This window comes from Castor canadensis, chromosome 3 (genome assembly GCF_047511655.1).
Source record: "Castor canadensis chromosome 3, mCasCan1.hap1v2, whole genome shotgun sequence".
In the NCBI taxonomy this organism is placed as follows: domain Eukaryota; kingdom Metazoa; phylum Chordata; class Mammalia; order Rodentia; family Castoridae; genus Castor; species Castor canadensis.
In genome coordinates, this window is record NC_133388.1 from 60,278,066 (window position 1) to 60,293,449 (window position 15,384).

At 37.2% G+C, this 15,384-nt stretch overlaps 2 protein-coding genes across 25 annotated transcripts in view; one reads left to right on the top strand and one right to left on the bottom strand.

The window, feature by feature from the left end:
- Window positions 1-7,952, bottom strand: part of Togaram1 (TOG array regulator of axonemal microtubules 1) — an 83,317-nt gene extending 75,365 nt beyond the window's left edge. For 2 of the 5 annotated variants that reach the window (XR_012446174.1, XM_020181714.2), the window contains exon 1: window positions 5,645-7,952. Coding sequence is in view for 4 of the 5 variants with exons in the window: in XM_020181714.2 (XP_020037303.2) it covers window positions 5,645-7,690 (2,046 nt within the window). In the remaining variant the exon portion in view is untranslated. The remainder of the gene's footprint in view (window positions 1-5,644) is intronic. The other 3 variants (XM_020181710.2, XM_020181711.2, XM_020181713.2) reach the window with 3 other exon arrangements.
- Window positions 7,953-8,201: 249 nt separating this feature from the next.
- Klhl28 (kelch like family member 28) overlaps window positions 8,202-15,384 on the top strand; it is a 55,992-nt gene continuing 48,809 nt past the window's right edge. For 8 of the 20 annotated variants that reach the window (XM_074068069.1, XM_074068070.1, XM_074068060.1 and 5 more), the window contains exons 1-2: window positions 8,202-8,325; window positions 13,971-14,013. Coding sequence is in view for 2 of the 20 variants with exons in the window: in XM_074068056.1 (XP_073924157.1) it covers window positions 8,952-9,214; window positions 13,971-14,013 (306 nt within the window). In the remaining 18 variants the exon portion in view is untranslated. The other 12 variants (XM_074068059.1, XM_074068065.1, XM_074068058.1 and 9 more) reach the window with 9 other exon arrangements.

A 15,384-nucleotide genomic window follows, 5' to 3' on the forward strand; every position in this document is an offset into this window, starting at 1 on the left:
TTCATCTACAAAATTTTCATAATGAAATTCCCTTGCATTATTAATGATAAAATTTAAAAATAATAATAAAGTGTGGTAGAAAGGTTGGAATAAACTTTTAAAGCTATAATATGCTAAGGACTATAAAGAAAAGAACAGACAACACACAAGAACAGATGAATAATATAAGCTGAGAGGTGGAAATATTACAAAAAAAAAAAGTACCAAAAAAGAAACCTAGAGACCGAAAACATTTTAAGAAAAAAATTAAGACAGCCTTTGATGTGCTCATTAGTAGACTGGATGTGGCTAGAAGTGCCAGAAAAGCTACATATAGACATATCATTTTCAAACTACAGAAAATCAAGGCTAAAGAAAAACCTGGACTGGAAAAAAAAAGTCAAAGATGTAAAACAAACAAACAAAAAAAACCACCTTACCTATAGAAAAGCAAAGATCAGATTACAACTTTCTTATCAGAAACCATGTAAATGGAGAAGAAAGTGAAGCAAAATATTACTGTGGAGTGACAAAAAGAATCCACCAACCAAGAATTCTATATTTGGGAAATTATTCACAAAAGTGAGGGACAAAGACATTCACCGACAAACAGAAGTTGAAGTCATTTGCCATTGAAACCTGCCTTGCAAGAAATGTTAAAAGAAGTTCTTCAGATAAAAAGAAATTACAGAGGTCAGGAACCTAGCTTTATATGCTAAAGTGCATTGGAGAAAGTAAAGATAAAAATAAAGCCTTTTTTTTTATTCTTTTTTTTTTAATCGTTTTTACATTTACTAACATGTATACATTGTTACCCCCCAACCCCCCTTCAGGACAGAACCTGTTCTACCCTCATGTTCTCTGATTTTGTTGAAGAGAAAACAAGAGATAATAAGAAAGACATAGTTTTTCTTATGCTAATTTCTTTTGCTAGTTTGAGATAAAGGTAGCAATATAGATTCCTAGCTCTTACTCTTAAGATAATAGCAACAATGTATTTGATTATGGATGCTTCCATATGTGTACATGTACACTGCAAACTCTAAGTTAATTACTTTAAAAAGTGAAAAAACAGAAGTTTAATTGATAAGTTACAAAAGGAGAAAACAAAATCTTATAAAAATTCCCAATTAAAACTACAAAAGGCAAAAAAAAATACATTTAAGACAAAAACAGGAACAAAGAACAGAGTGACAAAAAAAAAACAGCAAAAAGGTAGATATTAATTCGTTGTATCAACAATTACTTAAATGTCAATAGTTTAAAATATATCAATTAAAAGACAGAGACTGTCAGAGTAAATCAGAAAACAAGACCCAAGTATATGTTGTCTTTAAGAAGGCAACCTTAAATATAATGATAGACATGAATTAAAAATAATGAGGTGGAGAAAGATATACCATTCTAACACTAATCAAAAGAAAGCAGACATAGCTGTATTAATTTGAGACAAAGATCAAAGAGAACTATCATGATAAAGAGAGGCATAATATAATGATAATGGGATCAATATGCCAAGAAAACATAACAATCTTCAATGTGTATGCACCTAAGAGCAGAAAGTCAAATTACATGGGGGGAAAAATGGAGAACTGAAAAGAGTAATAGACAAATCCACTATTACATTTGGAGACTTCATCACATGGAGAAAATCAGTGAGGACACACTTGTACTCAACGATACCATCAATGACCTGGCATCTATAGATGACTTTTTCTAATAACAGATTATACGTTCTTCTCACTCACATAGGGACACTCACCAAGACAGACTACATTCAAGGTAACAAAATATATAAACAAATTTAAAAAAAATAGAAAGGATACAATATCTGTTCTCAGACTACAAGAGGATTAAGCTAGAAATCAGTAACAGAGGAAGCACTCACTAAAACAAAACTCCCAAATACTTGGAGACTAAAATAACATACCTGCCCCAGTACAACAATAATATAATAAAAAAGAAAAAATAACATACCTGCAAATTACACATGTGTCAAAGACGAAATCTCAAGTGAAATCTTAAAGAGTAGTACAGAAAACAACAGGAAATCAAAAGAGAAAAGTCAACAAAATTAAAAGCTGATTATGTGAAAAGATTAGTAAGACTGATAAGCTTCTAGCTAGGCTAACCAAGAAAAAAAGAGAGGGCACAAATTACAATATCAGAAATGAAAAAGAACATTGCTATAGCTCACAAGCATTAATAGTAAAGGAATATTACGAACAAAAGTCAAAATTTTGGAGACAATAAAAAGACCAGTGGTTGCCAGGGGACTTAGAGGGGGAGAAGAGATGAACTTTCATAGCTCAGAGGATTTTTAGGGCAGCTAAACTATTCATTATGCTACTATAATGGTGGATACCACACATAGATAACATTTGTCAAAACCCATACAATACACAATACACAAGTGAACCCTACTATAAACTTATGAACTTCAGGATAATGACATGTCACTATGTTTTCACTGGTTATAACAGATGTACCATTACGTTCAGGATGTAGTGGAGTAGACTATTTGTATTTTCCATTAAACCTAAAACTTCCCTAAGAAATAAAGTTGATTAATTTAAATATATATGTATGTATTTAAAAGCTGTACATATAAAAATATTGTCATATTTATTCCATTTTCCATTAAGAGAATTTCCAGCATAGTTCTATAGACCATTTCTGAGCAAATAATTACAACATGATTTCTGGCATGTTTGAATTTTACCATAGAATCTTTCAAATGTAAATTAGTTTATACTGGCACTTTAGAAATGCACTATTTTCTGATTCTTGTTGCTTTGGCCAGCACCAGAATCTTATACATACACTGACATCTTAGACTTAACACATAATAGATCTTATTAAAGATCTATTATTGATCTTAAGGTCAATGCTTACAGAAAATCATCTACTCTAGGTAATGTTTATAATACATGAGAATAATCTTGTAACCAGATTACAGAAATGAGAAAAATATTTCCCCCCAAACCCTATACATTCTGGAATTGGAAGGAGCATCAAGAACATACAGGTCACCTCTATCTGTTTGAGGTCTACTGCAAAAAGTCCAAACTTATTATGTACATACAGTCCCCAACTTACAATTTTTTGACTTTATGATAGTGCAAAAACGTAAGTAGTAGAAACCATACTTTGAATTCTGATCTTTTCTCAGGCTAGCATTAAGTAGTACAATCCTCTCTTACAATGCTGGTTAGTGGCAATGGGCTGCAGTTACCAGTTAGCTACAGGATCATGAGAGTGAATGACCCATATTTCACAATGTACTGGGTTGCTAAGTTATCATGTTCAATAGGCTAATTGTGTTAAATGTGATTTTGACTTATGATATTTTCAATTTATGATGGGTTTATCAAAAAACCCATCATAAGACAAGGAGTATTTGTAGTTACAAAAACAATCCCAATACTTCATTCCTGCCTACATTTTCCAATATCATCTTCTGTACTTCCCACTAAACCCTCTTGTGTCAGCTATGCAAAAATTCTCTGTTCTCTTATTTGCTGAGTCCTTTCATGAACTGGTTCTGAACATCCTATTCTTTCAGTTTGAAATTCACCTGGACCCATCCACACTTAGCAAACTCCTATTTAGCTTTCGTCACACAGAATCATAATCACGCAGACAAAAGGATTAATTTATGAAAAATCTGGACTCTCTGAGATAATTCTAAGTAAAAGAAGAACCGTAAAGAAATCATGAACTTCATTTACTTGGTAGTTGTTACATTATTGTTCAAGTAATTTTTGGTATATTGTAGGATACACAATATGATGCCGGGAACTAGGGCTCACCCCTGTTTTGTACATTTTATTTCAAATATGGAACAAAAGATGAGGAAGAACCCTGTGCTGCTGGATTTGAATTGGAGTTTTAATATGAACTCATTAAGAAAAAAAAAGAAAAGATATTCTCAGATTCTGGCCACTTTGAAAGCGCCAATCTGCAATGGCAAAAAATAGCAATGAGCAAATCTATACACAGATTTGACGTTTAAATATCACCCTTTAAACGTGAACAGCTCACCATGAAAGAAAGAATTTTCATTTTAATTTAAAAAATTGAGGTTATTTGTTTATATATATTTTAAAAAAAACCACTCTCTACTAAATAGGCAATATTCTCTCGAAAAAAATAGATGATTCCATCTTTGGAGCAGGAAAATTACCAGGTAAGCCTGGCTAACATACTATATTTTGAGTCAAGGAAGTGCTCAAATACTGAACAGTCATTTCCAAAGGACACAGGAACCAGCCATTAGTCAAAGGACAATTTTAGCACCAAAAAAGGTACATATTTATAATTATTACACATAAAAAAGAATTCTAGGTAATCAATATGGAAGAAATGTTAGAATATTTCTTTAATTATCATTTTTGTAGCCCCATATAATAAATAGCACAGGTAAGAATCTTTAGTGGATGAGAAAAAAACAGTGAGTAAAAGGTTGTTAGGATGTGGTCTCAAACTATTATTGTACAGATTGTGTGTTAATTATAAAGGGGAAAACATATCTTCACAATGGTTCTGGTTATCATCACCTATTCAAATGATAAAATTAAGTACCACCAAATAGTTGAACAACCTCATATTATTTGTGTGGTGATGTGATGCACTGTGAAGTTCAAACTACTTATCACCTGTATAGTATTTTTTGCTAAAGTGTTTATCTTGAATCTAATTATAAGGAAACAATCATATAAATTTAAAATGTCAGACATTCTACAAAAAACTACCCCAGACTCTTGAAAAAAGTCGATGTCATGAAAAAACAAAGAAACACAAACAGCTAGTGACATAATGCTAAATAAAAAGACATAACTGCATGACAAGATCCTGGATGATTAAAGTAAAACAAAACCTGTAAAACACTTTGGAGACAAATGAGGAAATGTAAATACAAACTATCTATTAAAGGCATAATAAAGGTATTATACAAAGAATGTTATTCTTAGGGGATATATGTCAAGATATTTAGGAGTCAAGTTTCAATATGTGTGCAACTTACTTTCAAATGGTTCAGCAAATACGGCAAGATGTTAACAAACAGTAAATACAAACAAAGGATATGGCTACTCATTGTACTCTTACCTGTAGGTTTGTAATTTTTAAAATAAAAACTGAAAAGAATCTCAGCTTAAATGTCATATTTTCTCTGAAAGCTTTAAATTTTTCTAGTGGAATTATTTATTCTACCTTCAGTATTCCCACAGGACTCTGTATTTCTAGTCTAGCACTTAACAAATGAGTTAAGTGCTGGTCTTATAGGTCTGACTTTTTCCCTAAACTGTGTAGAACTGGTTTCAGATTCATTACCAGAATTTAGGTCTTTATCTGGCACCTACTAAGTATTCACTGTTTGTTTAATTAATGAGTTGACTGACATGCCAAAGTAAAAAGCCAAAATTGAAATCCAGGTATTGTTCATATCACATTGTGCCTTAATTTAAACAATCAATAATTTCTGTTCTTGATTGCCTATTAAAAGATTTTATGTGGTCTGTACCATTATAATGGATTCCACAATAGCATTTAAATTAACCTAAAATAACAGCCTTCAAGAAGCATCACTTTTCAGTCATCACAGGCCTATTTTCATTTTAAATTCTTTCAATTTCAACCCCAGGAAATCAGACAAGAAGCATACCTGCTCTGTATCCTTGGAACTGGAGGTCTGACTTTCTCCCAAGACTCCAAGCTGCTCATTTTCCCATGGCAATTTATTTTTTCCTTTTCCTGCACTTAATACCCTTCGGGTACAGATAGTTGGACTGTAAGATCCATACATCTGCATGCTGTCCCCTCTGTGGTCACCACAGTAGCAATGCGCACTCTGAGTTCTGTTACCAGCCAAAAGCCAGTCTGTATCTGCTCCATGTGCTAAATGGCTTGACCTACCCTGGGCAGAAGATGGCATGAGTATTGCATACTCTACAAATCCTTGTTCTGTTAGCCTTGGTAGGGTTTTTCTAGCCAATCTGGCCTGCACAGCATTCATCACTCCATCTCCATTATCTTGCATTTCAACAGTATCAACAGCTTTAAAAAGGATGCTGGTTTTACCTGAGCCCATTGATGAGGCCAACACTGCAAAAGCTTCTAGTGCTGCTTGGCGTACCCTGCGTTTGCTATCTACAAGAGCTGGGGCAAGATCAAAAGACAGTTTGGGTAAGTCGAAGTCCTCACTGGGATAGGTCAGGAGGGAGCAGATGCAAATGTTCACAACCTCCTCCCTTACTCTGGAATGTTTATGTTTAAGATGTTCCAGCAGTAAACAAAGCACCTGTTGAGGACCTACTTCCTTCATTAGTTTAAGGAAGATTTTCATGTATTCATGTTTGATCACCAACTTGTTGTCTGCCAGCACTTTGACAGAAGCTGCTATAACTGGTCCCAAGAATTGTTGTATCTGCTCTCCAAGGCGAATAACCAGTAAATGCAGAACCTGAAGTGTGCCATGGACCACTTTGAAGTTAGAATCGTCTAATAAATTATACAATAGGCTAATGAAGCCAACAAGACTAGAATGAGGGGTAGAACTAGGGTTAAATTTTCCTAGCACCTGTTTTAGTTCTTCAACTGCCTGAGTCCGGTTCTTATAGTCTTCCTGATCCAACAATCTTGCATGCAGCTCCTGAGGAATAATCCCAAATTTAAGATTGCTATTGGAAAGAGTCACTGCACAGGGGACAGTATCTTCAGGAAATCCACAAGCTTCTAGTTCCAAATAATAAGGAATCTGACTTCCAAACTGGGTCTCTAGGCGGCGATTGTAGTGCCTCCTCAGGGCAGAAGGCAGGCGAGAGATATAGGATCTAAACCTCTCTTGGCCAAGACGCTCCCCAATTTGTTGAAGTGCAGAGAAAGATGTCTCAGATTCTTCTTCTATTTCCTGATCGCCAAGCTTCCGGGCTAGAGATATTATCACCTCGGTGAGATCTAAGCCAAGCAATAAATCCTCAGGAGTAAGCAAGATAGGGAGCAGTAGTGCTGTGGAAGCTCTAAGCCGGGCATCAGTACTTTCCAGACCTTGTTGTATAAGCGTCCTAAGCACCTGTCCAGAACTACGTTTCAAACACACGTGCAGAATCTGCAGCGCATCTTTCCGCAGGGCTGGGTTCTCTTCTCCTAAGGAGACAACTAGTTGAGGCAAAAGTGCTAAACTAAAGGCCTCTTCCAGCGGGCCTGCCTCCCCCTGACCCCGGAGAACGTCTGAGAGAAGATGCAAGCAAAGTCGCTTCTCATCACTCCCTCCTTCCACAAGCACTCGGCCTAAGGCCCGATACAATGCTTCTTTGCGTCGAGGGAAGCCAAGTCGACCACCCCGCCGCGGCAAAGCAGCCTGCAAAGCCTGGAAGGCCTCGGAGGGATCCGGTGCGGTTCGCAAGAGTTGAAGGAGCCGAGTCTCTTCTTCATCTCCTCCCGACAAACCGCCTCCAGGCCCAGACCAACTACTTGACACTGCCTCCGCGGGTAGCAAGAGGGTCGAGGCCAGAGGCGAAAGTGTAGGGGGACAGGAATCGTGGTCCCCGGCAGCTCCACGGCAGTGGTAGTTTTTCTCTCCTCGCATGGTGCCCCCTACTCGACTATCATCAGTCTGTGGGGCGGAAGGACGACTGCCTCGCTGGAGGCGATAGGCACAAGGGGTTGAAAGGGGCGGCAGTAAAAGCAGCTCGGACCGCGCAGCCGCCATGGAGGGTCGTCAGGTAGCGGTGGCTGGAGGAAACCATTGCCGTCTCCAAAGGGCTGAAGGAAGCCCAACCTTTCAGTTCCTCTTCAAGTCCCAAGCTGCACAGGACGAAAAGGAACAGCTTCGGTCTGCTGACAGGCCGCCTGCAACTCTCGGTGGCAGCCTTTGGCAAAATGGCCCCCGCGTGAGCCCCAGACCCCGACAGCTGCCACCAGGCGTAACCAGGGCCGCCACGTGACCAAACCGATCGCTTCCATGGTGATGTGCCCAGCGCGGGCCTGTTGACCCGGAAATCAGCCTCCCGAGGTGAATTCTGGGTCATGTAGTCCACTCCAGGTATTAAGACTAGGGATCTGTCTCCTGGAAGAGGAAGTCAGAATGTTGGGATGTAGCTGGAGTTGAGGCCCGGAGCTGGGGGCAGGTGTGGGAGGGGGGTTTGGGCAGGAGAAGGGGGGTTGGCGGGGGGGAGGGGGAAATCAAGAAACCAGGCGGAAGTGACGCTGCGGTACTCCCGGCGGAAGTTCCCCGCCCCACCCGCGAGAGTTGAGGTTTGACTAGAGCAAGTGAGAATCCTGCCTTGGCTCCAATTGTCTGCGGCTCCTCCTCCTGTCGCTGCAGGTGTTATTCCTGGGACTCAGGTATTTTTCTTTTGCTGTCCTCCAGCGGCGCAACAGTTTTGCCAGAGAGCCAGCCACAAGAGCTAGAGTGAGAGGTGAAGGAATCGACAGGAGCAGGCAGGGAGCGAGGCGACATCTTATGCGGGGCTGGTTACAGATGTAAAGGCTTTATTCTCTACAGTCCTAAATGTGATCCTTTTCTCCTGCGGATCGCTTAGCAGTATCGGAGATCCGGACCAAGGCCAAGCTCATAGACCCGGTACTTTGTTTCAATTTCTGGTCTTTGAGGACTTTACTCGTTCTTCCTTCATCGCCCTTATCTCCTTTCGTAATTCTCAACCCGCTGTATGGGGAGGGCTGATGGTTTTCTGTCGTTTTTCCTTACCCCATCACTATAATCTCTCTTTTAAACGTAGATAATCTGGAGATAAGTTGTTTCTGCCTATAGCTAACCGCCTCCCATTAGATAACGTCTTCAAAGTCTTTCCTTCCAGTCCAGTTCCTCTGTGGGACGCTCCCTGTCTCCACCCCCTCCTTCCACCGCCCCAATCTCCCAGCAGGATCCTCCAGCGTCTCTGCAGCCTTTCAGTCTCCTGGAAACGGAGATTGCAAAGGCGATTTTCAGTGCAGTGCAAGATACTAGCATCATGGCCCTAAGAGAATTCTGCTCTGTGGATTTAGGGTTGGTAGACATTTCTTTGTTTTTGGCGAACGGAGAGTTTGATGAGCATTTTCTTCCTGGAAATGAGTACACTCGAGCTAGATTATTTTGCGTGAGACTAAATGCATTGGAGTGTGGAATAGAGATTTTGTTTGTTTGTGTTTGTTTTTTGAGACAAGGTCCTGAAGTCCAGGCTGTCCTCGAACTCGGGATCCTCTTGCCTCAGCCTTCCGCGTGCTGCAATTACAGGTGTGTACAATTATGCTGAGTTTGAAGAGATTTTTTTAAAAGAACTAATGCAATTACTTCTGAATGACCTAATGAGAAGAGTCTTGAGTTAATTTATTCTTCTAAAATTGAAGTATGCCTACTTCATTTGAGAAGTCTCTCAAATACTTTTAAAATGTTGGAATAATTGTGTCACATATGCCAAACCACTTTAAAGTAGTGCTCCTGGCTGGTGCAAGTTGGAAATTTGTATCTGATTTTTGCCTTATCGCACACTTAAACTATCATAGGCTTCTTTGTTTTCTTTTGGGAAAAGAATTTTAATGCAAATAAGGATGTGTAAACATGCATGTATTGGTTTAAATTCCAGATTGTTTCTTCGTTAATAATTTTGAAGTATAAGTTAATTTGTCAAAATTTGGTTTGGCTACCTATTTCAGTAGACCAAAGCAACGAAAAAAATACCTCCCACCCTTTTTCCATTTTAGGGACAAGGTGAGGAAGGAAAGAGGAGTGAAAACTAAGAGATGATTGTAGAAGTTAGTGTCTGGTTTCCAGCCTCAGAAGCTCAAATGTATGCTTTCGTGTGTATGCTCAGACTTAAAGAACCCAATCCAAATGAAAGAAAACAAGAGAGTGATGTACATGTTAGATGTACACATTAGAATGTACACATTAGAATGCCAGATTATGTTGAAATAGAAGATTAGCCTTTCCAGTGGTCAGAATTTTCAGGTCAAAAATCCAATACACTCTTTTTCTATATCTGAGAACTTTGGAAACCAAGTTAATAACTAGAGGTTGTGTAATAAAGAAACAAAAAGAAAAAGGAATTTGGGAAGTCTTGCATGATATTTTATCAACAGTTATGATAGAAGTTTAAGAATTACCCTTTCTCTCTATAAAGAATATTTTTCAAGGGATATGGACAAGGGACATTTTTCAAGTAGTTACCATGTCCTTTTCCTTTTCCGGGGAGTAAAACAAGATGAGTCTTCTTTGTGGACCCTTTTTTTCGTCAGGTGTCTGTGGATCACTTATCTTACAGATTGGAATTTATATCTTTTATGTTTTGTCTCCTTGATGAAGATTTGGAAAATGCACTAGTTTCCATGGCGTATATTTATGAAATGAGACTTCATTGACATCACATATCTTACTAATTATTATCCTGTAGAGTATAAATCTAATCCATTTACTAGATATTCTGTTTACAGCTGTAATAGGTACAAGCAGATTTTTAAAATAATCTTATTCTTGAATTCTTGAAATCCTTTGTGTATTTACTAGAAAAGTCTTTATATTTAATCATAGATATAGATAGGGAACACCTTTTTTTTTTTAAGCAATACTGGAGTTTGAACTCAGGGCCAAACACTTCCTAGGCCATTCGGCCACAGCCCCCCTGCTCTTTTTGCTTTAGTTATTTTTAGGATAGGATCCCCATATTTTGCTCTGAATTTTCAATTCATAACTACTATCTGTACCACCAGGCCTGGCTTATTGACTAAAGTGGAGATCTTGCTAACTTTTCACCTGGTCATGTCCTCGAACTGCCATCCTCCCAATCTCCATCGTGCCTAAGATTACAGGCATGAGCCACTGTGTCAGAACCTGGGGAACAGATTTTATACTTTCAGAAAATTCTAGAATAGCAACACTTTAAATTGTATTATTAATAGTACACCTCAGAAAGTTGAAAGGAGGTAGTTAAAGATACACTAAAATTTGCAAATTCGGGTAAAACAAAACTTTTAATAGTTTAGGGCTGATGGAGTGGCTCAAGTGGCAGAGCACTTACCAAGCAAGCAGGAGGTTCTGAGTTCAAACTCCAGTACCACAAAGAAATTTTTTTCAATAATTTAGTTAATGGATTACAGGAATATGTGTGCTACATAGATGCCTTAATTTTTTGAGCTGAGCTTAAGCAGAGTAAATAGAATTGCTCCCAAAACATTGTGTATTTCCAGTCAGATAATAAATTTATTGGTTGAACCAGGGTATAACTTTTTCTGTTTTTATCCAAATTTTAAAGACATCCATAAATACTTGAAATCAGTGTGAACTCTGTCTACTATTAAGAATTTGTAAAAATAAATAATAATTTGTATAGTTTAAGAAGTTGTGGGGAAGTATACAAATAAAAGATGCTATTAACATTAACAAATGATTATAATAATTCAATTTATTATGTATTATGTATTATGCCATACATTCATACTTAATGAATAGCAACCCATGTAATCCTTACAACAATTTTTGAAGGTTATATTTTCTATATATGTACTATGGCACATTTTATCTATATATGTACTATGTCTGTATCCACTGGAATAATTGTTCAGAGGAAGAAAATAAAACTCAAATTAGTCAGTTTGTCTATTTGCTTAGAACTTTGAGAAAATTGGGTGGAAAGGGAAGAGAGTGTTGAAAATATAGGCTAAAACTAGAGATTTACACTGTTAATCATTCACACATCTTTTATTATATATTATTTGGTTGTATATTTTACTGTATCCTTATTAGATTTCTGAATCTTATTGCTTATGTCAGAGTTTAAGAAGGTTAAGAAATTATGAGCTTATTTTTATACTTTTAGAATTCAAAGAGTTTTCTCAGTGTATTTCAGCAACATATTTCATATACTTTGGCCTATTTTCTAAAGTCAGTATGTATTTCTGATCTGAATCATAGCCATAATTTTTTTAAATCCAATTTTTACTGCATTCTGAGCACTAATCTGTACAGAATTTCACATCTGTTACAGCCAGTTTTTCAGTGGACAGGAGTTAATTATGTAACTTTGAGCTTTTACTGCATGTAGTAACACCTTTAGGGACTTGCTTTCTGCTGTGTTATTTCTGAGTCCATGGTATAATGATTCATGTTAATGACAGGCTCCTAAATTTACTTTTGTTTCTCCAGATGTAATGAAAATAGTCTCAGAGAAAGGGAAAATATGCCAACTTTCCACAGATTCACTGATGAAATTATATACCATCATTAGTCAAATTCTACTGTAAGGAATGTTGAACTGTGGGAAGAAATTTAAGAAACAAGCAATTAAAATAAAATACTAGTTTCATAAATCACATTTTTTACAGAAAAGTGTTTGGATTTTTTAAAAGCAGTCCTCATTTCTCTTCACTATTTTTTGCTGTGGTTATGATCTGTATTTCGGTAGTTAATTGCCTCCCAACTGATTTTAGCAAAACCACTTTGTAACGTAGGTTTCAATTAAGTAGATAAATATTAACTAAACTCACAGTTTAACTCTTATTATCTTGGTCTCAGAACCAAAACTTGTGAAGTCCTCATCAAACATATTGTGGATATTTATACAAGAGTATGATTAAAAGTGAAGTATAATACTATTACTTTGTTAAAACTTAATTTAGGGCCTGCCACTTGCTAGGCTAGTGCTCTACCACAAGTACTCTTAAGTATTTGTTTTATGGTACTAAAATTAAGAAGAAAAAATATGACCGGTGTGTGGGAGAACTTGGTATAGTAAATTTGTTATTATGCGAAGGAAATGATTGTTAATGGATCCGTCTTTATTTCACTTTAAAGCCCTGATGTGCTTTGGTGTCTGATCTGTGCATTTAAATGTGGTGTGTGTGATTTATCTTTCTGCATATTTTTAATTTCTTGTTTTAGTCAAAATTTTAATAAGATTAAGAAATTACACACTTATTTAAGAATTTTGGAAATAAAGCCGGTATATAGCTCAGTGGTAGAGCGATTGTCTAGCATGTGGGAGGCCTTGGGTTCGATTCTAGCACCAAAAAAGAAAAGACAAGGAAAAAAAAATACCAAAGAATTTTGGAAACAGAGTACCGAGGTTTGAATCTTAGCTTGGGCTTAGTAGTTCTGTTCCTCAAATTTCTGTCTTCAAAATCAGAATAATAATAACAGTTTTATCTCATTATGAAGGGAATTGATGCATGTAAGTAGCTTAGAACAGTACCGCATACACTAAGACAATTGAGCAGAGTTGTATTCTGGATGCTCACTTACATTATAGTTTCAATTATAAATTAATTCAGTAATATTTTAAGCAGCTCAATACCATTCAGTATTGTATTTTCTTGAATATAATACATAGAGAATATTGTTTTATTGTAGTTTTTTTTTTGGTAGTATTCGGGTTTGAACTCAGGGTCTTGAGCTTGCTAGGCAGGTGCTCTGCCACGTTAGCCACTCTGGCAGCCCTGAGAAATTGTTTTAAAATTAAGAAAACATTCTGATCCCAATAATATGTTTTAATAATTTTATGATCTTGTTAATTTGTTTAAACTCTCTGAACTTAAGATTCTTCTTGTATAAATCATATTCAAAGTTTATTGCCTTAGATTATCCTTTTAAAAACATCACTCTTTTTTACTGTGTAAAATTTCAGAAACACATAAAAGTTGAATAATAAGGTGAACCTATATGTACCTATCATCCAGCTTTAATAGTTATGAACCTGATCAGGCTTGCCTCAAACTCTCAGTCCTCCTACTTCAGCTCCCAAGTGCTAGGATTACAGACATTTGCCACCTCACTGTGCTAAAGATCAAAGTCTTAAAAGCATAACTATTGTACCATTATTTAACAACAACAAAAAAACCCCAGTGATTAGTTAATATATTCAGTAATCCAGTCAATACACAAATTTCCAGTTGGTTTCAGAATGTTGTACATTCATGTGAAATGAATATATTAGAGGTTGTATCTGGTTGATATGTCTTTTAAGTTTTTTAATTTGCATACTCTTTTTTGTTTCTTGCAGTTTATTTGTTGAGCATCCAGATAATGCCACAAAATTTTTCACGGTCAGTATGTTGTTTCTAGTTGCATCTTCCTGATATACTTTAGTATGATTTTTCTGTTTTCTGGGCTGCTTTTTTTTTTTTTTTTTTGTAAAATCATGGTTGGATCTAGCAGTTGACTGTAGTTTGATTTGTTTGGTTTTGGTGTATGGTTCAGGGGCATGAGGTTGTAAGAATATTCCATAGTTAATAGTATGTTCTTTCATCAGAAGGCCCTGATATCTGGTTGTCTCTCTTTGTGATATTAGTGGCCCTTCATAGTCAATGACTATTTCTGTTCATTCATTAAGGGTGCATACTGGCAACATTCTGTCTTTCTTTCTTCATTTATTAGCTGGAGTACTTTTATGAAAAGGAATCCAGTGGTACAGTTAGCATAGGAAGAACATGGTAAATGTGTGATTGTTTCCCTTTATTTTAGTAGGCTTTAATTAGTGAGTTGGTTCATTAGCATCCACCAGTGCTGACTGATTAGAGTTGTTTTTTTAGGTATCACTTGAATTTATGAATTTAGTATATTGTGATTGATACTCAATTTATCATATCTTTGACTGTTAGGAAAAACGCCGCTCACAAAGAAAGCTCACAAGAAAAGTCTCACGTCCATAGAGCAAAGTTTCGTGGCAGGCCCAAACTGCCAGGGTGGCCAGTAAAAAGATGGCACAGCCCAGATTCTGGGTGAGGAGTGGCTTTTATAGAAGGGGAGGTTAAGGAAGTTAGCACATGTGCGGTAGTCTCTGGGGGGGGGGGTGCGCGGCGGCACTGTCTTACAGCATGGGAATTCCTGTTAAGGGGCAGGGCTGCCATTTTGGCCGATTCACAACATGGTGACATTATTACGCTAGCATTCCCCCATTTTTTTCTTTAATAATGATGAGGGTAGGGGCTGAGGATCAGGAATTGGGGTGTAGCATCAGTCTCTTTAGCTGCTTTCTGCTGGCAGGGGGTGTTGTATGAGGCAGGATCCTCAGGCTCCTGTGTCCTGGTGGGGGCCCTCATAGCAGTCCTCTGGATGGTTTTGGAGAGGTTGATATCCTGGAGGTACAACTGGTTAAACTTTTGATTAGCAATAGCAGACATGTAGTATGATACAAGGGAGGAAGCTTAAGAATAGGAGAGCAAGAACATAGGCATTAGGATGGCCTTTGGCCAGGAGAACCACTGTGAAATGTTGTTCCCTAGACAATTCCAAGAGTCCTCCAATTCTGTTCTCCATTTTTCTAACTGTTCTTGAGAGGTGTCACCACTGGGGGATCACATTGGGCTTGACAGCAGTGGGTGTCATGAGAATGACCAGATGAGGGCTGTCTTTAAATTCTTGTGGCAAGACTGACCAGGTTAGTTGTTATGAAGCATTTGTGGGACCTTTAAAGG